The sequence below is a fragment of the Trachurus japonicus genome, chromosome 5 (genome assembly GCF_045865225.1).
Source record: "Trachurus japonicus isolate A0001 chromosome 5, Traja_1.0".
Taxonomy (NCBI): domain Eukaryota; kingdom Metazoa; phylum Chordata; class Actinopteri; order Carangiformes; family Carangidae; genus Trachurus; species Trachurus japonicus.
Genome location: NC_140911.1, coordinates 32107034 through 32133411, shown reverse-complemented (window position 1 = coordinate 32133411; position 26378 = coordinate 32107034). Strand labels below are relative to the sequence as shown.

Genomic DNA, 26378 nt, shown 5'->3' with positions numbered 1-26378 from the left:
TTTCCTGGGAGGAGCAAGAGGGGAGGGGGTATGACTATAGTAGGTCATCGATTGAATGTCATGATGATCTGTGATATATGGCCTCCCCAGACTCCACACAGAGACATGTGTTGCGTGCTAATGATGCAGCCATGTGAAATGGATCGGGGCGGAGGGTAAAGCAGCCCAGGAGCCCACAGTCTGGCTTCTCCTCTGATGACGAGACAACACGCCAAAGTCAAAGCGCATTTCATTTCTCTGCTCTAACTACCACTGCCTCCCTCCCTGACCTCAATCCATATCCATAACACAACCACACACACACGTTTGTCCTCCGTCGATGCATTCTCTCAAGTCGACTCATATCTGTGAAAAACAGTGGCATCAACCTGCGTCCGATTTGCCTGCTGATTTGATTAAGTCACGTGGTCTGCACACAGTGAATCTCTGCTTGACGTTCCACAGTCATGGTCAGTCTTAAATATAGACTCCCTAACCCAGACACGACACAGACGCTACCACCAGGCCGAGCACAAGGACCGTCTGTGTTGCTAAGTGACCACAGACATCTTCCTGAGCCGCCATTATCACTGGTCCGCAGGGAGCGGCCAAATAGTGTTAGTAGCTAATACAGTAGAGAGTGTGAAACACACTAGCCTATTAGCAGCTGCGTTAATTTTTGTTTTGCGTGTTGACATATTTTCCTTTTCTCCACCTTTTAAATCCAGGATTATAAAAGCATTGTAAATTAATGGCATGTTCAACTCCTTGGATGTCATACCATGTCAGTTGATTGACAGTAGACGGTCACACTAATCCTGGGTAGGGCTTCGCTTTATTCTCGAAGCAGCCTCAGTTCTTTGTGACGCAGATTCCACAAGAGTGTATAAATATTCCTTTAGGCTTCTCGTCTATGTTGACACAATTTCATCACCCGAATCTCCTGACATGTCACACCTCAAAGGTGTTTTAGTGTTTGTGAATTCAGACTGTGAAGGCTGGTCATCGTGCAGGAAGTTGCCATCAGGAGATGTGGATGTCAGCAACAATAGTCAGATAGGATGTGATATTCAAACAAACGATTGATGGGGATTAAAGGACCCTAAGTGAGCCAAGAAAACACTCCCCTGCACCGTTTCACCTCCACCTCCACCACTAGTCTGGACTGTTGGCTGTTCCCACTGCAGCCTCAGGTTTCTGTTGGCTGACAAGAGGAGAAACTGATGTGGTCTCCTGCTGTTGAAGTCCTTAAGCTATGAAGCTCATTCTGAGAAGTTTGAGTGATCGAAACATTAGTAGAGCGGTTATCTGGGTTACCGTAGCCTGACTGTAGAGGGAGGAACATTCATGCATTTCCCAGCCCTTTAACGTCGGGGGCAGTTTCTCGGCAAGCAGTCTCTGCATTTGCCTCAAAAACAACTCGTAACGTTCCATTATTATCTCATAGTGTGGTGAATGTGCAGGTCACAACTTTTCCATGAGAGCGTTTTGGAGTTGTTGGATTGTGTATTTGATGAGTTTGATGAGTGAAACCAAGAAATCCCATTAGCCTCCGCAGCGTAGCTCTGACTAGCTCGTGGCTTGGCTCCGCCGTTCTAAAAATAGTTTACTCAAATATAGGGATTATGGCAATGGGCCATGAACTATCCCTTTAACCATTTATGTTCAAATAATCTGTCAATGTTTTTCTTGATCAATCAATATTCTGGGGAAACTGTCAAAAATTAGCAACAACAACAAAAAAAAGTCTAAAGTGAATTCTTCTGATGACTTCTTCCAAAACAGTCAGTTTAGTTTGCAGCAATGACAACACAGAGAAAAATAGTGAATCCTCACATTCGAGAAACTAGAACCGAAGAATGTTTGACACTTATTTAACCAGTTTGTTTACATTAAAATCAACTGCATCAGGATGCAGATACATTTTCTATCAGCTCATCAATAACTCAACTAATCTTTGTAGGTTTAGCTGTGTTTTTGCTGCAGCCTGTGCTTTAGCGTACTGTAGCATTAGCATTTAGATCACTGAGATAAGCCAGGGTTTCTGTTTAAGATAATTAACTGGTCAACGTTTGAAAAACCCAAAAGGTTGTCTGAAAACACTTAGCACTGCTCTAGACGTATTTCCAGGATTCCCAGAGGCCTCTCTAACCATCAAGAGGAAAAATATTCCATCCTGGCTGATTAATAAAAACATCCTGAGCCCATTTGCCAAGTTGCAGCTTCTCTATGACCTGAATGAATGCTAATACGTGAGCTGCATAAACTGAGGCTGGTTGTATCCCAACCGTCCTTCCTCTAAATTATGACTCTGCTCACTATGTCATGGATTTCAGTTCAGCACATCCTGGTTCCTTTTATGGTTAGATATTATCTGCTCAGGACAAAATGTAGCTGGAAATCATGTGGCAGAGGCAGAAATGTCTGTCTTTGGTCTAAAGCAGCACAAAAAGTGAAAACTCTCAGTTCATTCATCAACTAGTTTTCCTTATATGAACAGTTTGATGGGTATTAATACAAATAATGTATACATATTTAAATCTAATGTATGTGCATTTGTATTTGTTTGAATACACCATAGTCTAGCCCTTGTCTTCCAATCTACGTGACGCTCTTGTTTGGTCATTTCTTGTGTGTATTATACTGTATGTGTTTGTCTAATGTTGTTGTGAAATATTTCTAAAATGCCTCATAAAAGCAATATTTTTCACAATACCCTGAGAACCTCCTGTCTGAAATGTCTGTTCCAAAGAACAAGGCTGATTTAAACTGGACTTCAAACCCTCCGGTTGTGAAATATGACGACCGTGACCAGGAAAGGTCAGCTTTCCTTGAAAATACCACGACTGCTTCCTCCCATCTCTTTATCTGGCTGCAAAGCTCTTTTATGCCTTTATCTAAAGAGCTTTGGAAATTGTTAGAGATATCTTTAACTGAGAGTTTTACAGTTATGAAATTGTTCCTTCAGGGAGGACGTTCAGACAGTTTCGATCAAAATCAAGGAGGTTCAAGAGGAGAACATTCCTCCGGGTTATTCAACTCATTCATCATGTAATGTTTATCTGCTGGCTCATTATAGTACCTTATGGAATATTTGAATGTTTTGAGTATTTCAAATAATATTTGAAATATTCAAATGGTACAGTCATATTATCACTACCGGTGTATATACATATAGTATATGTTTGTTTTTATGTGGGTGTGTGTACATATATAGTTATATATAAGAAATCTTCATTGTTGCTATTGTTGTTCTTGTTATTTACATTAATGTACATTATTACATTAAAGTGTTACTGCACAATGGGGCGGTGTTTAGCTCACTTGGTAGAGCTGCCGACCCATTTTGAGGCTGTGGTCCTCACTGCAGACGGCCTCAGTTCGGATCCCGCATCGGGCGGCCCTTTCCTGCATGTCGTTCCCCCTTTCTGCCTCCCCATTTCCTGTCTCTCTGTCCACTGCGCAGGCAATAAAAGCCCAAAAAATATACTCATACCCAAAAAAAAGTGTTACTGTACAATGACTATCATATTTTAATCTGATGTAATGATGAGTTGACTCTTCTGGCAGATTTTGGACAATGTCATGTTATCTTGCATCAGATTAATCTGGATGGGTGATTCATCTCAGCATCTTCAGTTCAATGACATTGCTCAGCCAATATATGCAACATTTTAATACATCTAGACTTCCAGCAGAATAATATCATTAAGTCGACACTTATGTATGGAGTACAAAGCATGTCTGAAATTGATTTGGACGAAATGAGATTAAACTTTCGAGGTTGTGTGCTCTGGGAAATGTAATCTGTGAGTTTGATGAATGTTCCTCACCTATTGCTTAATTAAAGTCCATGCAGCAGCAGTATACTATATCTGTGCACTCAAACAGGGATAAAGCTTCTATAAGCCTCGTTTCTCTCGAGGGATCTGTACGCATCATCAGCAGACAAAACTTCACTCTGCACGTGATCTACTCTTAGTCCTCACTCACACTACAAAACAACTTTTTCGAGATTTCAACATTCGGAGAAGCAAGTTGAGGCTGACTGACATTTGGTTGGCTGCAACACAGCAGGGAAACAATGAAAAGAAAAATATTAACTGCTTGAATTTTTGTTTGTGGTGTTCTTTGGAACACGTTTAGATCATAACAAATTAATTAACACTGATCAAAGCATCCGTCTGAATAGAGGGACTGGTACAGCAGGGGTGGATCCTCCCTTCATGGACACATAATTGGGAGCCGCTGTTGTAACACGTCTAATCCTCCCTCCTGACCTGGCCCCACCACGTTGCCACACTGACTTTTCCTGACAATATGGGTGTGAGCTCAACTTGTTTGCACTGGGCACATGCTTTATCTGATTGCTGAACACCCAAAGCCGGTCCTTTTTCTCGCCTGAGGGATGCTACACTTAGCTGCAGACAGTTTGGTTATGAGTTGACAAACACCCAGGTATTTGTAATTAATTACTCATTTAGTTGCCAACAAAAGGGCACTCTGTTGAAAAATGGATACCTACCGTACTTGCTTTTTATTTATGTAACAATTGATTGACATCAGTTCTTCAACTTTGTGGAGACATGCAATAGAGGGAACACCCCAACTTTAATAGTTTGTTTGTGCTAGTAATGATTGACGGCTGAATGTCTTTTGCTGGCAGAATACGTTTCTGTGGGTTCTGAGTCACAGGTATTTGGAAAGTGAGATTTTATTATCACATTGACTATTGTATAAAGTCTTGAACTTCACACATTGGAACACGGAGTCATTTATTGCTTATTTGTGCAGTCTGCAGCGATGAGGCGAGGCGAAGGGAGGGGGAGGGGGGCTGACAGAGCGATGTGACAGAAAATCAGTTTTCCCTGCAGTCTTCATTCACAGTTAAACTGACCCCACCCATCTTACAGAACACACTGCCGTGCAGTTGTGTTATTATTGCAACTGATTTCATTTACGGTCCACAATACAGTCATTATAATGCTCCTGGCTGTTTGTCTAACATACAGTCTGAGTATGAGACACAGATTAGGAACAAAAAAAGGAAAGATATAACTTGTAAAAACACTTCAATGTGCAGAGAGCTCGGGGGGCTCCTTCACAGTCCTCTAATGACTTTCAGTTGTATGTTTTTCTTGACAAATTACATGGATTTGCATCTCATAGGTGTAAAGGAACAAGCATAAAGCCTGCGTGTCCGGGCCCATGTCAGGGTGTAGCTGCACTGGGTGCGCCAAACCCATTAGATGAAGACGTTCACTTCTGGCACAAATCCCCACATGCAGAGGTGTACACGCTCGAGTCATGAGCCATTATCACTAGATAAATGTGTTTTGTACCTCAGAGTACACACACCTGTTGGATGAACCCTTAGGGAGAACACAAAAGTGAAAGAGCTCTATTCAGAAGAAGTCTGGTTTCTTGACCACAAGGATGTTTCAATTACTCACGTACAACAAAGTGAAACTCCCAGCTTGAGGGCCAAATCCAGTCCATGGTTCAGTTTCATAATGTCCCTTACATGTTTAGAATCTAGGATAGGATGGGATGCATTTATATGAAAAAGCTTTTATCCCAGGAGCTTTACATATGTCTTTCATCCGTATCCATTAAACACAACACAGTCACAATACAGACGGCAGCTCTCTGTCATCCAAAGCACTGATCTAACAGTCACGGTTCAGTCTTGCTCTTTGTGTTTGAGACCCTGGATGTTCTTTTTTTTTCTCACAACAGTGAAAACCTCACAACATTTTTAAACACCCAGTCTGTACATCTTTAACCACCCAATATATGTAATATCATATATCAATATAAAAAGCCTTCAAGTTCTCATTAGCCATGTTTACATGGACACAAATAATCAGAATAAAATAGGAATAATGTCAATCTGAATAAAACTGTGTCATGTAAACACATCGATTGGAAAATTTTGATCCAAACAGGCTCATTCAAAAAGAAATTTCTTTCCGATCAAGATGGGTGGTTTATGTCGGATGATTTTCGGATCAAGATCCATGTCAACGGTTAATCTGATCAAAGTCTCTGCTTCTGACCTTCATCCACTGGCTCCTGGTTATTGGTGGTGGAAGAGGCACAAAATTAACTGTTGCTGTTATGTGAGGGTCCTGCTGTAGCCTACCCCCTTGCATAAATTGCAGGAAATACTGTATAAACTGCTGTAGCTGCAGCTTACTTTTGTTTCTGTTTTTTTCTTTAATTTCGAAAGAGAAGGTTGTTTACAGAAGGAAAAGCTTCTTCTTCTACTGTTTTCAACAAATTTGACCAGGCAAAACTTCACAGCGCATGTCACAATTAATTTATTGTAGCTTGTAATGTAATTGTTTGATGCATACGTATGTATACGTGTATGTACGTATCAGATTGTGGAAAAAAATGCAAACGTTAGTGGCTATTATTAAGTAGTAGTAGTAGTATTAAGTAGTAGTTAATAAGAGAAAGTTCAGAGCCTGAGTCAGTACGTTTGGGTTTACATTTAGATCATGGATTGCTCCTTTAACATGATAACTCATTGTTGCTACTCTAAGAGCCATAATGAAAATGACCGCAGGAGATTAATGCACTTTATCTCTGAAGATTTCCAGAGAGCTCATAGGAGAGTTGCATCTGGTCTAGTTTAACCCCGTAAAACCCACTGGGTGGGCCCAGCATGCATTAGAAGCAAAATAAGGGGTTAAAGTTAAACAAACAGAGACAGATTTAATGGTCTTGTGAAAACTCACACACCTAACTGGCACATGAATGTTCAAGTGTTTGTTTTTTTAGGGTGTCTGGAAAACAACCAACGTTTCCACTGAAATAATCGGCTTTTGAAATACAGGGGTTATTATGTTTGTATGCTGTGTCAGCACATCTAAACCTTTAAAAACGGTGGAATAGCTTTTCAGTCCGAGCAAGTCTCAACAAAAAGGTAAAAGAACCTTGTTAAATTTATTAGGTGTAAATAAGGATTAGAGCAGATCATTATAGACTTAGCTGTAACATTCACCTGAACAAACTGTGCAGCTGAGGCTTTGCATCAGGCCACAACTGCTGCAAAGAGTAGCAGTGCTTTTCCAAAACAGCCCACCACCAACCGAACCTCCCATACAGTTAGTCCACCCTCTCTATGCAGTCGCTGCTTACGAGAGACAGGTGCATTCCTGCACTTTTGAATATGGCAACCTGCCACGGGTCTCAGCTGTATCGATACCCATGAATAATCAACTACAGCTGCACAGCACAGCAGCAGCTCCGGGCACAAGTGAGAACAAAGGCAGAAAAACAGAGGGGGCGCACGGTCCCATCATGGTATCATGCAGTTTTTCCTTCCAGTGCGATCAATACTGAGAAACAGAAAGCACATGGGTCATAAGCATACGTTTTTTTTTTAATATCTTGATAATGTTCTGGGTCTGTGAACAGCTGTGCACATTTCAGAGTGAGCATTGTTTTGTGTTTTTGTTATTGTCAAGAAATCCCGCACCAACGATGCACCGGTCCCAACGCCATTTGTTCCTTCTGAAGATGTTAATCTTTAAAAAACAAGCCTCAAATACATTGTTTCAGATTCAAAGCAAGCTAAGTAATATCCCAGAACAGTTGGCCTCTGTAGGTTTTAGTGTTTGGCACAATTCTCATCAGTGTTTTCCAGCGGTTTTGGTTTGTGGCCCCTTTATAGCCAAACTATGCCTTGGCACTATACACACCATCACAGGAAACACATGCCTGTCAGCTGTGAGCACTTCAACCAGATTGTACCGTTTCCCCGAAAAGCTGAAATGCTGCCACGAACAAAGCAACGATCTGAAGAAATGAAATGATTGTTTAGTGTTGTGTAGTGTATGTCAGGAATAGGTTCTAGGGACAACCAGAGTTTGTAAAGGTGACTACTTAACCTTCCTCTTGTGTTTGGGTCACCACTAACCCATTTTCAGGTATTAAATGCATAAAAGTACACATAAATTTGTTTATAGCATCAAGGCTTTTTGACTTTGTCAGGAACCTCTATTTAAAGGGACAACGAGGAGTTTCATGTGAATCTACATACCACTTGTTAATGCTGGGTGAGCCGCCCAGCATTTCCTGCTTTCGGTTTCACGGACGCTGCCTGGCGGGTCATGGGAATAACACCGCTGAACTGGCTGGAACTACAATCGTATCTGATCGTCTTCGAACCTCCGACTTTCATTCTTGATGAATGAAAACATTCTTGGCAAGACGTCCGTCTTGCGCCAGTCCAAGAATTTCACCGTGCGCATGGAGGCTCATGGGAAATGTAGTGTGAAAACACTTTGCTTTCCAAAACTCCTCGTTGTCCCTTTAAACAAAATAAAACTGAAACTTTTTTTTCCCCACAAAATTCTAAAATGCTCTGGTTAAAATTATGACATTTATGGTGTTAGTGTCAATTTCGACCCGGTTATAACGATAAAAACAATAATTAGAGTTAAAGGGACAACGAGGAGTTTCTCCATCGGCAGAACAAAAAATTCTGCGACAATAAAAAAGTCTCATATTAATGTGGATGAATCTACGTTACCCACACTTGTTAATGGGCCCATTTTCGATAAATATATCGTTTTGTCTCTATCATTATTTTGTTATTATTAGTGGTGGCGGAAATGCTGGTCGAGCCGACCAACGTTTCCTTACTTTCGGTTTTGCGGCGAGTCATGAGAGTAACACCGCCGAATCGCCATTTATGGTTGGGACTACGATGGTATGTGAACCTCTTTGAACCTCTGACTTTAATTCTTAATGAATGAAAACATGAGTCTGTCTTGCGCCGGTCAACGAATTTCACGGTTCACGGAGGCTCATAAATGTAGTGGAAAACGCTTCGCTTTTCCAAAACTCCTAGTTGTCGCTTTAAAACAATTATATAGAGTTGAAGTGGAAAACCAACCTTTTCATGGATAAGGAAGCCTGACAACGTAACCAAGAGATGAGAAACAAATGGGATGATAAATAATTGTTTTTAGTGTGTTTTACAGCTGATGTAAGACTTGGGTCAAAACCGATCCCACTACAAGAGATGGTAGCAGTGCAGAAGGCTGACAAGGGGAAGGTTAAATTGAAGCCAATGGGTGTACTGACAAAAAAGGCCCAGGGAACCACACCAAAAATATTAAAACCAATATTTCCATGGATAAGGAAGCCTAACAATGTAGCCAAGAGAAGAAAAACAAAAAAGTTTTTAGTGTATTTTACAGCTGATTTAAAACACCATAGATGGTAGCAGAAAGCTAACACAAGACGAAGGTTAAGAGGACCTTTATAAAAAAAGAGAGTCCGATTTGCCTTGGAAAACAAATAAACATATTGTGAGCTCAAGAGTGGATCAGTACACAGACAGGAAGAGAGTAACAGACACAATATATATAGTATATAGTCTAATCTGGAGCTCAGTGGTCTTATCTCTCTCTCTCTCTCTCTCTCTCTCCCTCTCTCTCTCTCTCCCTCTCTCTCTCTCATGCAGCAGGACGTCTTCCACTTCAAGAGGCCCCAGTTCAGTGCTGCGGCTGTGTGCCAGGATGTGGTGCAGGGCCGGCTGGAGGCTGGAGCCTCGGTGCTAGGTGACGGCTTAGAGAAAATCCCTTTCCTGAATAGACGGCCTGGATTATATAGAGGGCAGGTCAGCAGCAAAGACAGACAGAGGCAGGCTGAAGAGCTCATCAGCAAAGTAGGTTGCACTTTATGGGTGAATATGAAATTTTGGAGCCTACACTGCGGCCTCCAGCGCCGGAATCGCACTTCACTTCACCCTGTAATTAGTTACTTCTTTATCACGACAATCCCTGCTCCTATTTTCAAAAGAAACACCCAGCTGTGCCTTTCACCTCTTTTAAGCACAGGAAGCGAGATCAAAGCCTCAGAAAAGAGTCTTTAGTGAATTTTCATTGCATTGATCCACACATTGCTAAATTCAGCTGCACGTGAATTATTCATGTTGGAGGAACATGCCCAGGAGGTTCAGAGACTGTTCTGGTTCCCTCAAAGTCTAATATCACCCAGTCACACACCCCATTGTGTTCCAGCAGGACAGTTGTTTGGCCTCTGCTCAGTGATGGATGATGATGATGATGATCATCATTTATGACTAAAACACTGCAGTAAGCTTCGCCCCTAAAAAAACAGCAGAACACTGTAAATTACAAGTGCAATCAGTCCAATAGGAGCTCCCTCCTATACAGCAGCTCTGTTCCACAGAAACTCATGTAAACTACATTGATATGTTTAAGTGAACAAGGAACTATCTGTATCTGTATTTATACTGCTCTCTGAAAATCTATTAGCATATTGCTGCAAGTATATCAGCTGTCTGCTGACACAGATCCGTCTGTTTGTGCAGAAATCTGCATAGTGGATAAAGCTGTCTGCTCTGTCTCTGCACCAACATGTAAATGTTAAACAAATGGGCACTTTGGCCTCTTGGCCACATGAAGAGGTAACTGTGATATGCAGCTCCACACAGTTTCTGCTCATAGTCACTGACTGTCATATATATTTGTCAAAGTCAGACTTTCTTTTCATGGCCTCCTAAGCACTGTTGCACGTTAGTGACAACTCATTGACCCCCTAGTGATACATTTCACAGAGATGCAAGACAGTGAGATGAAAATATTATGGCTGCACTTGTGTCGACCTTTACCCACTTTTGTTTTGCATGGCCGTTTGTCAGAGTGAAAGGTATGTAACCTCTCAGTCCAGCCACTCAGGCACTAAGTGGATGTTCATTTAAGCTGGTTGTGTGATTTATGAAGCTTGGTGGCGTGGTGCAAGAACAAAACATTGTTTCTTAATGCAAAAAATAATTGGATAAATAAGTTGAGAATCTGGACTAAATCACTTAAAGAGCTTTCCCAGAGCAGGAATGGCACCCGGAAACTTTGAAAGAGCCATGTTGATCTCTATCAAAAGCACATTGTATACTGGAGAGCTCCTGATTGGGAAATATCATTAAGTACCAAAAAATGTCCAATAACTATATGACTGAGGAAATGTGGAAATAATATGGATAGAAATAAAAATATATATTTTTTTACCCATGCAGCTAACTGTTAGCTAACAGTAGGCTACGTTATAGCTTGATTAACGGATGACAGATCCTATATCATTGGCTGATGAACCGTGAGCAACATGCACATAATTTGCGTGCCTGCATTATCCAATGCGAAAAAAACTACCTCACTTTCACCCCAAAATAGAATTTTGCACAAAGTTTGGGCTACATCGTCTGATAGATGAGTGATCATTACACTAATTTTAATACCCATTGTGGGATCAAATTAAATTTTCTTTTCTGAACACCATTTTCTGTCATAAACCAGGTGTTGTGAGACAACCAAGCAGAACCAGCAACTGAGTCTAACACAAGGTCAACACAGAAACATGAAAACCTGCAGTGCTTTGAACAGCCACTTCAGACTGACTCCAAAAGTGAGTCAATCTCCTATAGACCCCTATATTACAGTTTTTCTCGATTGTTTACACACATTTTCTGAAAGCATGCCTCATACTCTCAGAACTCTACACACAAATCCAAAAACACACACACAATGGGCAAAACCCCTAACTTCTCCTGCGAAATGAAACTTTACATTCAAAACAATGTTATTTATCCTCAAAATGCTATTTTAGTCTCAAATGACACACACAAACCATCATATGACTAGACATTTATAAGAACCAGTTGAACACTGATGTGCTCTGTGTAAAACACTAGGATGAATGGAAAACACTTCTACTCCATTCATCATAATGACTTAGGCTTTTTTTTTTTTACTGTAACTACAGACAGTACATAAATGTGTTGTAAAATTTTAGAATATTGTTTTGATACTCAGAACACTCAAATACACCTTAACAAATGAAATGCGTGAAGACGCGACTGAGGTGGTCGTGTGACTATGCAGCCATGCTGATCTGACCACAAAAGAAAAAAAAAAGAGTTGCTCTGGGTCAGCTGGTTTACGGACTGAATACTGAATTTTGGCAAGATGAGACTACTGGAACATGTAGCTCACCTAGTAGAGCAGCTCTTTGTAGTCAAAGACGTTGTTCTTGTCTAGGTTCGAATCCCTCTATCAACATGCAATTTTGGTGATCAATGCATTTTCTTTTGTCATCATCATTATGATCACTGCTATATATGTGTGTGTGTGTTTGTGTTGTGTGGCCTCTCTGTTTGGTGTCTCTCTTTTTGGTGTCAGTCCATCACTGCCTGCTATGTTACCCTTTTTTGCTAAAGCTCTGATTGCTAAATGTAAAACTGTTTACAACACATATAGCCTATTGTCAGTGTGCATATTAAAAAAACTAACTTTAGAATTTGAATAACAGTGTGTTACTTGTGAAAACAAGAGTTTTCTTTCTTATGAAATGTGCCAATGCAGAGAATTGTGTGTAGTGTTTTGAAAAAAGTGTGTTGAGAAGAACTGCAAATTGTTGAGTGTAAAGCAGCAGGTGCTTGTAGTTTAGCAGATTTGGTCAAGGGAGTTGGTGCATGAGTTAGATGTTGAGGCCATTGTGTCTCAAGTACCAAAAATTGTGTGTAAACAATCGAGAAAAACTGTACAGTAAAGTAGCCAACTTCAGAGCAGAGGAAAACAAGTTTACAGCCTGGTACAAAAACTGGTTTGGTCTCTACAGCTAATTTCCCCCTTCGCGCCTTAACATTAACCTTAACATTAACCTTAACATTTTGTTGAAGCTTAAAGTTCAACACAATTAAGGGTGTGTCTGCTTTTAGTGACAGGTGGGTGAGTGTATGTTTGCAGGCTAGCACTGAAAGTCTCTTCTCTTCCACACGCACCCTCATTTTAACATTTTAATTTAAAGTTACTTGAGAAGAAAATGAGAGAGGACTTATTTTCTCTTTCACAAGAAAAAACAGGGGTCAAGGGAGTTGAGCAGCTTTTGAAATTTCTTCAGAAACACTGAGGAGGTTCATTCTGGGGAACATGTTTGTGAATCTCAATCTGGCCCTTGAGCTTTTGTATTTGAAGGTGTATATCATACAGTACATCTGTATTACAAACGGCTGTGTTTGTCAGATCGTGCCGTTCCTCCTCAGAAAGTCGTTCCCTGATCAGAGAGACTTGTGTTGAGAAACAGCAGAAAGTAAATAACTGTGTACTTCATAGCGCGAAGGCGAGCGGCTGAATCAGAAATGGACAAGCCGGTCATCCATCTCCTTGTGTGTGTGTCCACTCTCGTAAAGCTTCAATAAATCACCAGGGCCGGTGTGGGAGCATACTGACGGAAAGGGAGGGGTGGGAGGGTGGGCTCCTTCGGGATTGTGGATGCCTTACAAAGCAGTCTGCATGACACGGAGAGGAGCTGAGGGGCTATATGTGTGTGTGTGTGTGTGTGTGTAGGGGGTGAGTGGAGCGAAGGGCGAAGGAATGGCTGAGCACAAAGAGAACGGAACAGAAAAAGCCATGGCAGGACGGGGCGTGGGGATTGAACGTTGAAACGTGACTGTAGTAAAGAGGATTTAGACCGGGAGACAGAGACAAAACAACTGGGCAGTGAACTCGGTGGTGATGCAATTACTGAGCTCAGAGCAGAGAAGGCCTCAGACGGGCAGGGAGAGATTGATTAACATGATCATTTGCCAATAAAAAGAGGAGAGGAATGTGTCTTATTCCCCAGCTCTGGCTATGTAAAAACACTAGAAATAACATGTCTGACCCTGGAACCTGTACATCTTATTGATAAAAACATGTAGGTCTACACATAATTTCCATAACACCTTTCAATGTACATACAACAATCTGAGGGCATGTCCATACATTTAAAGAGCAAATATGCAAAGGAGAGAAACTGGATACACTCTGTTATGCTAACCTATAATTACCAATCATCTGAAGTGGATGTGTCAATCACTTAAAAGGTCAAAAGCTCCTATTTTTTGCTAAAGGGGGGGTCCAGATTTTTGACTTAAGCTGCAGCAGTTTTTAATTTGGCTGCTGTCCCAGACACTGCTGTTCATTTCCTTCAGACAGAAGTGCACAAAAAAGGATATGCTGGTTACTGGGAATGACTGGCCAGGATATCCAGTTTCCCAGAGGAGTGGGAGAGCGCACACATTCTGTGTCACTGAGTCAGTGAGCTCAGAGGGAAGTCGGTGTTCGTCATAGCAGACCTCACCGAGCAGACAGAGGCCTGTTAAAATGCCTCTCGGCTTGAGTCATGACGGCAAACAGAAGCATGTCTCCCTCCGGTAGCCAGCCAAGCCGGCCGGCACATGATGTGCATGGGTCAGCCGGGGACTTTGCTCTGAGTCCTCAAGGAAATGCGTTGAATATGACTAAAGCAGAAAAAACAATTGGGTAGACAGTGACCCATCCTTAGGAATTTCCTCACAAGTGTGTGAGAAGACACAGGATCGGTTCGGAGCCACGAGAAGAAAGTGTCTTTGTGTGAATGAAGAGCAGCCACTCAGCTCTGACATCCTTCATGTTAAACACTGTCTCAAGTGCAACTCTATCACAGTGATGTCTGTCATCTCCTCACGATAGGCCTACAGTCAAATGAGGATCTGGAGACAGTGACCCGTCACAACCACAAGGGAAGAAAAAGGAACACTTGAGTGAGAAGAAGTGATAAATTGACGGGTTGGATGAAAACAGCCTCACGATTGCACCTGTCAGGTCTCTCTCACCTGACATGAAAATATCCACCATGGTTGAGTCTAAGCTGACATGTTCAGTTTGTTTTGCCCGACCAAAAGTCCAAAAAACCCAACAATAATCACATTAAACTTAAATATTAAACAGACAGAATGCTTCCCATTTTGTTTCAAAGTCACAAGATCATCATCTAACAAAGACAAGACGTAGTAATAAATCAAAGATTAATTTCCTGCCTGTCAACTACTTGTGTGGTTTCTACCATGAACCATTTACAGAGCAATATTGATTATATGTCCAGATCCAATGTAGCATCACATTAGAACAGCTTCTTGGCTCATAAACTGTGACATCTACACTGAATAAGTCAACCACCCTTGAACTTCTTGTAACTGAGTGACAAGAAATTGCTTGAATCTTCCTATGAAGTTCCCATAGCCTAATGTCTGTGATGTTAAGGACATTCTGTGTTGCAGTGATCTTCAAGAAACCCGGGGCCCCTGGTTACACCTTTTCAGGGCCCTTAATTCCTTGCTTGCTTGCTATTACCTAGCACATGGGCCTATGTATGTATAAGTTAGGATGCATTCTGGCATAAAACTGCTGTATGCAAACACATCAACACAAAATAGTTTCATCAATCAATTTGACTTGACTCACCTTCTCTTGTAATCGTCCCTCTCCCTCTTGACTTTGGCCAACACGTTATACAGCGCCCTCAGCTCTGGGGTAATGGTGTCTATTTGGACCCCAACTCCGTCCGGATGCGTCCACGTAACCCCGGGCCCGTGCACCGTCTCCAGCCGCTCCCCCTGCCTCCGGATGTGGGTGAAACTCCAGATGGTTCCCGGCAGCCGCGACTCGGGACCGTCCGTCTGCACCGCAACTTCTCGGGTGTAGAGGTGTCGGTACTGCGATTTCTGCAGAGCTTGCCGCAGCTGCCCCTCCAGCAGTTTGTTCCTCCTCTCCAGCTCATGGACTTTGGCGAGGAAGCAGCGGAACCGCAGGTTGAGCGTCTTCAGCACATGGATGTTGGAGCCCAGGTCATTTCGCAGGGCGCTGGTCGGTCCGCCGGGCACGTTCCCGACCGGACCGGGCGGTGTGTCCGAGAAAAACATAGAGTTCATGTTGGTAAACAAACAACACCCGGTTAATCCAACTATTATGGCTCTCACTGGTTTAGGATGCAAAACAAAACAAAAAAAGGGAACAGTTAGTCTTATCTCTGCATATTCCTTCACAATCCCACTTCCCCCAGGACGAGTTTTCTCCTCACAATGCAGATGCTGAGAGTGACTGGGCGGCTGGAGATGGGGTGGCCATCGCTGTCCCTGCTGGATGTTTACCCCGAGATACTAACGTGGTGGACCCCTGCAGCATGGGTGGTCACGACAGATTACTAACAAACCCAGAAAAGTCCTTTAGGAGGCACAGAGGGCATCATCTCCCGAAGCAGCGAGTGGTTTGACGCAGACCGCAATAAGCTCCAGCGTTACTTTCCGTCACCCTCATCTCTCTCTGTGTGCCTTTGCTTTGTCAGGAGCAGCTGATGCGGTGCCGGCCGACAGAGAAAGACGGTCCACCTTCTTTCCTGATCATCCCCCGGTTTCTGCCTAGAGCTCTCTATTCAGTTTCCATGTGGTGCGGTGAAATGGCAGGATGCAGGACCGCAGAGCCCGGCCTCTCTGTGGCGTGCGCGGATCATGTTGCAAAGTGCTAAACTAGGCACTATCACCCACATCAGCACCTCCCACCTCACCCCCTCCCTCCGTCTCTCTCGCTCCCATACACAGCAGCAGTGAGAGAGACATAAACACAGGCGCTAATTAATAGGATAAAGTGGCCGGTAACGTCAACAATGGCTTCACAGTTCACTTTGTTTTTACACTTTATATTAATACCTGGAGTGTAATGGGTCATTAAAGTGAATTATTATGAGCTTTCCCCTCAATGTCTGCAAAAGTTTAACAGGGACTCACAAAAATGTTCTGTTCATTATTGTAGAATTTTTACAGATTAAAATTGATGAGTTTCCCCTTTTCTTGTGATAGACAAAGTTTTTCTGATATTGATATGTAGCCTATTAATAATCCATAATAACTTTTTTTTTTTTTTTTACAAAGGCTGTTTCATAGACAGCCATTAGCCAATCTATTGTGTTTCACTTCATTTAGAAATAGGGAGGCTGCAGAATTTGTATAAGTAGAAAAAGAAGAAGACCGCACACCAGCAATACCGGTCTTCTTCTTTTTCTACTTGTGTCTCTTTTTGTTGACCTGCACCTAGCCTCACGTTTTTTTGGGATGTGCGTGTCTCTGTTCTCACTGCAGAATTTGTATAGGCTAAGGGCAAAAAACACATCATATGACTAATGCTGGCCAAGGCGTTGAACTGTAGCCTATATAGGCTAGTTCAATACATGTGCCTACATAAATAATGTTATATTTGTATATTTATGTGTATCTTTCTAAATATATTTATTTCACTTTTTTCTTGAAGTTTTGTGGATTTTAGTCTTCGCCTCTGCTCCGTCTGTTGCCCGTGTCGCAGCACCATGGTTTTCCCCTGAATGATCAATAAAGTCTTATCTTATCTCATTTTATCTTATCTTACTCCACATTGAGGATATCTGCACTGGCAGGGTATATCCTTCACTGTAAGTGTGATTCATGTTGAGAATGTTTTGAAGCAAAGATATAACTCTCCTGATGCTTTAAATCTCTTAACACATAATGCCAATGACTAAAGGGTTGAATCACCTGTGATTCCTGACCATTAAAGACATTTTTTTATTTTCTAAATAATTCTGCAGTTTTCTAACATTTAATGCTATTAAAATGTCTGCAATCAACGTTAACAAAGGAACTCAAACGCCTACACAGATGTCTCCTATAGCCCACTTAACATGGATTTTTGAGTAATTTGCAGGCTATTTATTGACTGTAGTGCCCTGTGGCTTTGCATTATTTGTTGCTATGGCTCAGGAGACCCCCAGTGGCTGAATCTGGTCACTTCTACTACTTCTGAATAGCAGCCATACTGATACAAAGCATAGGCACATAGGCCAATAACAAGTTAGTAGTTCTTTTTTACAGTCTATGGTCAGTAGATTATGGAAATGCACAAAGCATGTGTTTTTTTATTGTAGCTAAATGAAATGTATCATTAAAACATGGAATGTAATTATGCAGGTACTTAAAATATAATATTGTTAATTAATTAGCATATTTTTTATCCAGTGGGACACTGTACACATAAACACATACACAGCAGCGTTTATTGAAAACGTTTGAGATGATAAATAAATAATAATAATAATAATAGTGGAAAAAATAATAAAAGTATTAGTTTGACTCTCAGTTCAGTTGTACATGTACCGTATGTAAGAGCAGTATTATATTTTATCCGTCTATGATTTTATCAGAGCAGCAACAGCGACAAGTTTCTGTATTTTGAGTCAGGCGCCTCGTGGGCAGCTTCGTCCGACAGAAACACGGGGTCCTTTTACTTCACGTGTGCGTCGCTGCGCTGCCATCGTGAGAGGAAACCATGCCGAAGTCAAAGAGGGACAAGAAAAGTAAGATAAAAGCATCTAAAAGTGGAATTCTTTACTAAAACTTTTACCAGAGGAGCAGGTCCACCTGTTGTTTATGCGTAGCAGCTGTTTGTCACAACAGAAAATCAACATTAGTGGGTGGACAAGCTAATGTTAGCTTCTCCCGGTGGGACAAATAGTGAATAGCTAACTTACACACACTGTGCTGAAGCTAGCGAGTGTCACTGATCTGAAATGTGTTTTTAATAGTTTGTAATTGCTCTGAAGTGATGTGCTTTCGTTTTTTTGACGTAGACCTAGTCTGATTTGGTTTAATTGTGATAAAATAAGTAAAGTAGCTCCTTTTTGTGATTGATATCCATCATTTTTCTTCCACAAATAGAAAATGAAATATTAAACTCATTGAATTTGCCTGACTGCATTTTGCACTCTCTTTCCCTCAGTTTCGTTAACGAAGACAGCCAAGAAAGGGCTGGAGCTGAAACAGAAATTAATCGAGGAGGTGAGATGTTTTCCTCTGTCCAAATGCTGTCATTAGTCTGATGAAGCCTTTGACATGTTTCCCAATAAACCAATAAATTATTACTTTTTTAGTTACGGAAATGTGTGGACACCTACAGAAACCTGTTCATATTCTCTGTGGCCAATATGAGGAACAACAAGCTGAAAGACATCAGGACAGCATGGAAACACAGCAGGTAATGGCACCTCAACCATCCAGTGTGTCTGATATGTCAGTGATGGACTCATCAGGTTCATCACAGGGGGTCAGTTTACTTGACATGTCTGTGAAAACTGGTATGTAAAGTATTGTGTTCCTATTTTTTTTGTAAAGATAACCCAGATAAAGTCTATAGATGTGGATCACACAGCTTGTGTGGAAAACTGGGAACATGGAGTTTGAAAGATGAGAGAATTTGCCAGTCAGGGATCCAATTTAAATCACTGTCGACTAGTTACATAATTACACGAATTGAAGATTGCTAGATGTTAAAAATAACATATCATGCTTTCATTCATTCATTCATTTTTTCTCCGAACAAACCAGTGTTTGTGTAGCTCTTGCACAGGTGACTTTTGAGTGAAACGGTTGAACTCTCCTCTGTTCCACAGATTCTTCTTCGGCAAAAATAAAGTCATGATGGTCGCCTTGGGTAAAGGAGAAACGGATGAATACAAAGATAATTTGCACAAGGTAGGTGAAATCCGAAATATATGACAGAATGACCTCAATCTATTGCATATAGTTGATTTTTTTTTTATGCCGTTTGATAAAATACAGGTCTGCAAGTATCTCAGAGGAGAAGTGGGTGTACTATTCACGAATAAAACAAAGGACGAGGTACAAGAGTAAGTATCACTTCACAAATGGTGGCTTCAGTGATAAATAATATGATGACCATTGTTGTATTAATGAAATGTTTTCTATCAATAGGTATTTCAGTCATTTCAAAGAGATGGATTATGCACGAGCTGGGAACCCTGCACAGATGGACATAACTCTGGATGAGGGACCCCTGGATCAGTTTCCTCACTCAATGGAACCCCAGTTGAGGCAGTTGGGACTCCCTACTGCTCTAAAGAAAGGCAAGATTAAAATATTTGAGAACAAATAAATGGTTGAACTTGTTTCTTATCAGTAGAATGTAATGGTCACATTGTTCCTGCTGTTATTCCAGGAGTGGTAACACTGCTGAAGGACCATGAGGTCTGTAAGGAGGGGGACATGCTGACTCCTGAACAGGCCCGTATTCTGGTGAGTTCCTGACTGATTCACTCTCAGGAGATGCTCACAGTAACATGTAGTGTTGTCTCACTTGACCGACCGGCTCCTCTCTCTTGTCCACAGAAACTCTTCGCTATCGAGATGGCCGAGTTCAAGGTGCAGATCAAATGTATGTGGAACTCGGAAACAGGCGAGTTTCAGAGCTTCGCTGCTGTAGAAGAGTCGATGCAGGAGAAGGAGGACGATGAAGAAGATGACGACGATGCAGAATAAAACATCTGCATGGGCTTGGCCACATCTGTTTTTTAAAAAGTCTTTATTTGCCAACCTCAACACCAGAGAGACGTTGATCCTGACCGCCTATGCTGCTCCTGGACTCTGAGTTAATCGGTCTCATCTCTCCTGCTTTCACCTGAAAACATGAACTTCTGTCCTTCCCCCTGAACTTTAGGTTTGGACTGAATTGTTGTTCAGGGGTCATTGAAGACTCAACAACCTAGTACATGTTATCACCTTGATGCCACTTGCATTGTTTAGATTTATCAGCATGACAAAAATATTTGTATTGCATGCAAGTACTTTGCCATGCAGCCAAAACAACATACAAAACAACATACTGTTTCATGTGTGTGACCCATGTGATGCATTTTTGTAAGACAAACATATTGTTGAACGTAAGGAAATGTGTTTTTATTTTTAATGTAACAGTTTAATTAATGTGGGATTCAGAAAAAGGTATTTCTCCATGAAAAAAATATCTTGTCATTTTTACATTTATACATTAATGAAGTGCTCTTTCATATTAATACGTGACAGTTTCCAACTGATCAAGAACCAAAAAGAAACTGTCATATTTCAGTGTGATTTCACAAAAAGTACTTAAAAAGAACGGGGCTCAGGCAGAATCATTTCTGTAACAAGTTGAATTATACTTGATTGGACTTCAGTAGAGCTTTTGGCCCAATAATAAAAGAATCCTCATCTGAAGTAGTTGGGACACTCGTGAGCTACGAGGTTCCAGGCTTCATGGAAGGCAGTGACCACTCTCTCATCCAGAGGACCCTCCTCTGCTGCCGCCATGTTCTGCTGCAGTTGCTCCATGCTGGACATGCCAATGATAACTCCGTCTCCAAGATCACCCTGTAACAGCAGATGAAGTGGTAGTGAGTGAAAAATGAAAAATGACAAACACTGCATGGTTAATGTCACATTAGATACACATTAATATCTAAGCATCATATACAATGTTTCAACAGTTGAGCACTGATATACAAGAACTGATCAGACACTTTTGGATGGTAAGATCCAGCATTTATGAATAGTCTGTTAATTATAAGCAGTTTTAATTTTACAATTGATTATCTTGTGAGGTTAGTCTGTAAAACTATGGAATATTCAACAAATCTGGACAGTTGAATATGATCATATACTTAAAAACACAGGTTCATTGTTTATTTCTAAAAAGGTAGATTTTAGCATCTGGCCAATATTATAGAAGCTGGTGCTCAACATATCAAACGTCATTGATGTACTTTAAGATAGAAGTGCTATGCTTTGATAACGGATTATTAATGCAGTAATGATAAAAAAAAGTGTGTTCAAGATGCATAAAACTATAATTGTTCAAAGTTGGATACGGTGGCAATATTACCCTGAAGAGTTTAAAATGTTTAGTGTTTTATAGCAGCTTTCCATGTACAGCATTTACCTGAAGTTTGGAGTGGTGGTACATCCAGCGCATTGCAGCAGAAGTCAGCGTGGGTTTATCTGAGCCGTAGGCTGTCTCCATGGACTTGAGGACCAGCTCTATGGCCTGGAACTGACTTTCCTTCCAGTATCTTACACAGAGGAGGACAGGCACAGTCAGCTTCACAACTTCATTAATACACAAATGTGCACTCAGCAGACACCACAGACGTACCTTATATAACGACAACATAAAATACATAGACAAACAAACTGCAAGTCATTCACCTGTCCCGATATGCTGCAGCCCAGCTGTTACCAAAGAAGCGTCCAGCGGGCTGGGAGCCATCTTTGTCTTGGTAATGATACTTCCCGGTGAGAAGACCACCTGGAAGAGCAGCGGGAATGTCAGAATGCAAACTTATTTGGCTTACACTATATATTAGCACTTAGTGCTGTCCAAATCATTTACCAGTATAGTCTGTTTGGACCATGTATGTGCTTATTTTTATGCTTAATTATGCAGTCGGTGTTGAAATATTTCCCACATATTGTTGGTCCTTTTATTAACATTAGGATTCATCATCTGGGGAGCATGAATGTGTTATAATTAATTAATTCAGGCCGGATCAAGGTGGTGGACTGACCAAGTGACTGACTGACAGCAGCCATGGCTTAAAACAAAAAGAAGTACCGTAATGCGACATTAGACACATTTATCACCAGTCATCATGAGTATCTCCTTCATTCATTAGATTAGGGGGATGTATCACAAACAGCACCTGCTAGAGGATTGTATGCGTAGAATCTCATTCCGTAGTATCTCAGACATGGCAGCAACTCCGTCTCAACCTGTCTTGTAGTAGCGTTGTACATCCCCTGTGAGAGATGCAACAGTCAAAGTGATTAAATCAAATGAAAGTCCAACTATACAGAATGCTGTGCTACTTATACTATGGATCATGCAACATGACATCAAGATGACCCAGCTTATTGGATATTAACTATATGCTGTGAATAAGTGGCAGAGTACCTGGTAAACAGTGGGAACGATCCAGTTGTTGTGTCTGCAGATGGACACAATTTCAGCCACTTCCCACGATGCATAGTTCGACAGGCCAAACTCCTTGAATTTTCCCTGCAAGGGATTTTTTAAAACATTGAATTTCATTTAATGAAATAAAGTAAATTTAGAATTTGAACTCATAACATAATAATGTCTCTGGTCGTCACCTCTTTGTGGAGTTCATTGCAGGCCCTCAGGGTGTCTTGGATGGGGTTTTGGTGGTCAGGGGCATGGAGGTAGAAGAGGTCCACACAGTCCGTCTGCAGCCTCTGAAGGGAGCTTTCCAGCTGGGAGCGCACGCTCTCTGGTTTCAGCGTCTTCCCATCCCAGGGGTTGGCCTTGGTAGCGATGCTCACTGTCACCCAGAGACAATGAAATAAAAAAATATGACTTAAAGGTTTATTGCAGCAAACAGAACTGTGGACCCTTGTTTTTTTGCACGCATAAACCTGACACTAGTGAATAGTGGTGATGTATTATACAGTATAAACTCAGTGCCCACATGCTTAATGTTAAGAGATCTCTGGCCATGTCGTCATGGTGATATCAGCCATATACTTGCCTTGTGACTTCATTCACTGGTTTTGATAACATGAATTACAGCTGGAGGTGTTGGGTTTGAAAGATGTGTTCAATCTATCACTAGAAGTTAATGGATAATCCAATTAGGGTTTTAGAAGCTGACCAACTCTGTTAACGCTGCAGCTGCATTTCATTGGTTTCATTGGTCAGATGGGTTAAAGTTGTGTGTTAAAAGAATTAGCTTTATATTTGTTTTACACATATTATAACTGTATTACTACATATATTTGTTTTTTTCTTAATTAGGGTATCTGTCTACAGTTGCACAGAAGGAAATACTATGTGAACTATTAAGGAAGGCTCATTGTTGTGTGTTTATTTACGCCCAGAACTATTTGTGCTGTTACTGTAAGTGAAACACACACTGAGTTATTTAAGAAGTGGACCATCTCTCTTTTGTTGCTGTGCAAAAATGAACATATCTGTAATGAATGTGCCGACAGTTTTGCTGTTATCGACTCAGTTCAAGTCATTTCAGAGGTCGGGGGTCATGTGGCTGTTTCTGTGCAGATAGAAAAGTATGTTGCAAGCTCTTAATGTGCTTCAGTGTGTCAGACCTGAATATTTGGACGGATGTGAGGTCCAGGTTTTAATAATTTCAGACAGTAATTCAATATATGGACTGGAGCCGGTTATGAATATTTGGAAATCACTATTGATCTTGTAATATATATTGCTGTGTGGACTCTTGGAAGTTTTCTATCACTTTGTACGCTGCCTGTAATGTTGCTGCCTGTGTCTAAACTTTGCTGTTGATTTTTTGTGTTTATTGTCTTGTTTTTAAATAAACCAGCCGTGCAGTCTGACCTCATGACCTCACTCTCACTTCTTATGAATTTCGACTTTATCTCATTCTCATGGTTTCTTTTGAAACGGTTGGATTAGAGCAGGCAGTGTTTTGTTTTGATATGACTAACGATCTACTTACTATCCTGCGGAGGAACCCATCAACACACCGAGCAGTTGTGTACAGCTGTTGATGAGGATTTTTGAAAGTGTGTTGTGGAATTTTGGTATTAAATAAATACACAAATTGATCAACTCCATTTAAAACGCAGGTTGTTGGAAGTTCCCTGTATAATGGACTTAATTAGGACTAGTATCCATCTTTGTTGGTAAAATGAAAATGATTATTCATGTTGTAATAGCCCTGCATCTGCACTGTCTGCTGCTGTTGTTATGCCTCTTTTCTTTCAAGGCATATTCTGCTCCGAGTCAGTTCTGCCACAGAGAAGGAGCATCCTCAGTGGTGAGTTCAAGTAAAACTGGAAAGAGTGTTGACGTCTTTGTCAACAACTTTGAGCGAAAAATTATTTAATATCACGTTCATGTCCGGCCCTTCCATGAACGCATGAACAAGTAAGGACATGGTTTTATGGATGGACTCGACCTGTTTATCCTGTGTGTTTACTCTCTGTTCACATGAGCCAGTTCTGGTGTGCTGCTGCTTGGTTGGAAAGAAAACCTGCAGTCACACCCTTTGTGGAATAGGTTGCCCATGCCTGATTTAGGTTAAAGAAAAACATTTTTTCAAAGTTGCTATGACTCCAATCCTGGGGCCCTGCTATACAAAAATGCAACCAAGAATTTTGTTTGACATGCACCTGACTTCATACACACATTCTCACTTACATCCTGCTTGTCCCCTTGACATACGTGCATTTTGTTTGTAGCATTGCGTTGTTGTTGATACTATTTTTGCTGGAGCCTCTTTGTAAATCAGAAATTGCCTGGATAAATAAGAGTTAAATAAAATAAATGAATAATATCAAGAGGTTTTGATAATAACTGCCAGATTGACTCAGTGTTTCTATGTGGAAGTTATAACGATATCACTTTTGCCTGAAACTAAAACAAACAAACAAAAAACATTAAAGATTAGATTTCAAGTGTTATTGTTTTTGTTTTTTGCATCTTAATGGGATGCAAACAAAATAAAACAAAACACTTTAATTAAAACACCGCCTCAAACAGCCAGCTTGTCCACTGATAGGAGGGGGCTCTGGGTCAATCAGTTCCCATGATTCCAAGCTGCCTGGTGCTAACTGTCAGTCAGCAGGTCTGGAGAGAGACGAGCCTACTGAGCGGGACTTTCATTCACTAATTAACCATGTCTGCCTCTAATGTCGTACCTGTTTTGGGGAGCTTCATGTCCCCTATGATGGCCTCTGACTTCCCGTCCACGTACATGAGGGCTGTGTCCAGATGCGTGTGCCCCCTGCCCAGGAAAGCCTGCACCATCTCCCGGCTCTGCTCGGCGTCGGCTCGGCCGCCGAAAGCCATGGTGCCCAGTACGGAGACAGGTCGCTTGGCTTGGGACGACATGTTTCGACGAGTCGCGGACCTCGGTAAATGTGTTAGCACGTCTCTAATGATGTGGCTCTGTCGGAGTGTGCACAGACCTCCTGTTATTACCCACAGCATGCTACAATAAGGCAGTGAGCTACGCAACGAAGGGCAAAGGTCGTGTCGGAGGGAGTGATTAGGGAGCGTCGTAAAGTTACTTAACTGGTTTAAAACGTAACGCGTGTTATTAAAATCAACCGGACTGGTTCGCTTCTTTGCTCGGCTACAACTGGGACTGTTCAAAGTTCATTTTCTGTGACCGCCTCCTGTTGGTTTGGACCCGCATGTTAATGTTTACAAGCCTTTTCGTTGCATCATCATGTGCAGGGCAGAGCTCTGGTGCAGGTTTTCTACTTGTCAGACCCAGATTGGAGCTAGTGTGTAATTCTCATCTTTATCCACAAGGTGTCAGCAAATCACCGTGTATTTTACTGTAGCTACACGCTCATTGGTTTCTTCTGCCTTCAGCAAAGAGCTGAGTTACTGCCCCGAATACACTATTCAGTGAGTGTTGTAAAACAAATTGGCCACTATGCTGAGCCAAACTGAGTTTTATTTTGGTAAAACAAATAGGCTACTAGTCCTATGTGGTAAGTGAAATTAAATCATATTTACTTGAACAACTTAGGTGTAGCTTTATGTTTTTGTGATCATAAAGCCTAGCAGTCAGGTATAAATAATCTTGAATGCTACTTACCCCAGTAAAAGCTTTGGTCCTACTTTGTGATAATAGATATGTTTAACATTAGTCCTACTGAGTCAAATCATGGTGATATCATATCCATCAATTGGCTA

The 26378-nt window shown here is 41.3% G+C and overlaps 3 protein-coding genes across 4 annotated transcripts in view; 1 reads left to right on the top strand and 2 right to left on the bottom strand.

Annotated features, from left to right (window-relative positions):
• Positions 1-16357, bottom strand: part of iffo2b (intermediate filament family orphan 2b) — a 32873-nt gene extending 16516 nt beyond the window's left edge. For both annotated transcript variants that reach the window (XM_085777514.1, XM_085777515.1), the window contains exon 1: positions 15282-16357. In XM_085777514.1, the coding sequence (XP_085633640.1) occupies positions 15282-15748 (467 nt within the window). In that variant the 5' untranslated portion in view covers positions 15749-16357. The remainder of the gene's footprint in view (positions 1-15281) is intronic.
• Positions 16358-18136: 1779 nt separating this feature from the next.
• Positions 18137-20191, top strand: mrto4 (MRT4 homolog, ribosome maturation factor). Its single transcript, XM_085777513.1, has 8 exons — positions 18137-18198; positions 18621-18679; positions 18772-18875; positions 19291-19372; positions 19460-19527; positions 19613-19764; positions 19857-19933; positions 20027-20191. Exons 1-8 carry the CDS (start codon positions 18171-18173, stop codon positions 20174-20176), a joined length of 720 nt encoding a protein of 239 aa, XP_085633639.1. The 5' UTR covers positions 18137-18170; the 3' UTR covers positions 20177-20191.
• Positions 20192-20568: 377 nt separating this feature from the next.
• Positions 20569-25674, bottom strand: akr7a3 (aldo-keto reductase family 7, member A3 (aflatoxin aldehyde reductase)). Its single transcript, XM_085777512.1, has 7 exons — positions 25370-25674; positions 22823-23010; positions 22623-22727; positions 22372-22468; positions 21878-21977; positions 21612-21741; positions 20569-21043 (listed from the first exon to the last, which is right to left on the bottom strand). The coding sequence occupies exons 1-7, from the start codon at positions 25659-25661 to the stop codon at positions 20882-20884; spliced, it is 1074 nt and encodes a 357-aa protein (XP_085633638.1). The 5' UTR covers positions 25662-25674; the 3' UTR covers positions 20569-20881.
• Positions 25675-26378: the final 704 nt, after the last annotated feature.

Excerpts from the sequence above, each read along its gene's own strand:
- mrto4 (XM_085777513.1), top strand. The coding sequence starts at position 18,171 with ATGCCGAAGTCAAAGAGGGACAAGAAAA. Across the intron at positions 19,765-19,856 it reads CCCTACTGCTCTAAAGAAAG|GAGTGGTAACACTGCTGAAG; the intron begins GCAAGATTAAAA and ends CTGTTATTCCAG. Across the intron at positions 19,934-20,026 it reads CTGAACAGGCCCGTATTCTG|AAACTCTTCGCTATCGAGAT; the intron begins GTGAGTTCCTGA and ends TCTTGTCCACAG.
- akr7a3 (XM_085777512.1), bottom strand. The coding sequence starts at position 25,661 with ATGCTGTGGGTAATAACAGGAGGTCTGTGCACACTCCGACAGAGCCAC. Across the intron at positions 23,011-25,369 it reads CATGAAGCTCCCCAAAACAG|TGAGCATCGCTACCAAGGCC; the intron begins GTACGACATTAG and ends TCTGGGTGACAG. Across the intron at positions 21,978-22,371 it reads CGCATACAATCCTCTAGCAG|GTGGTCTTCTCACCGGGAAG; the intron begins GTGCTGTTTGTG and ends CTGCTCTTCCAG.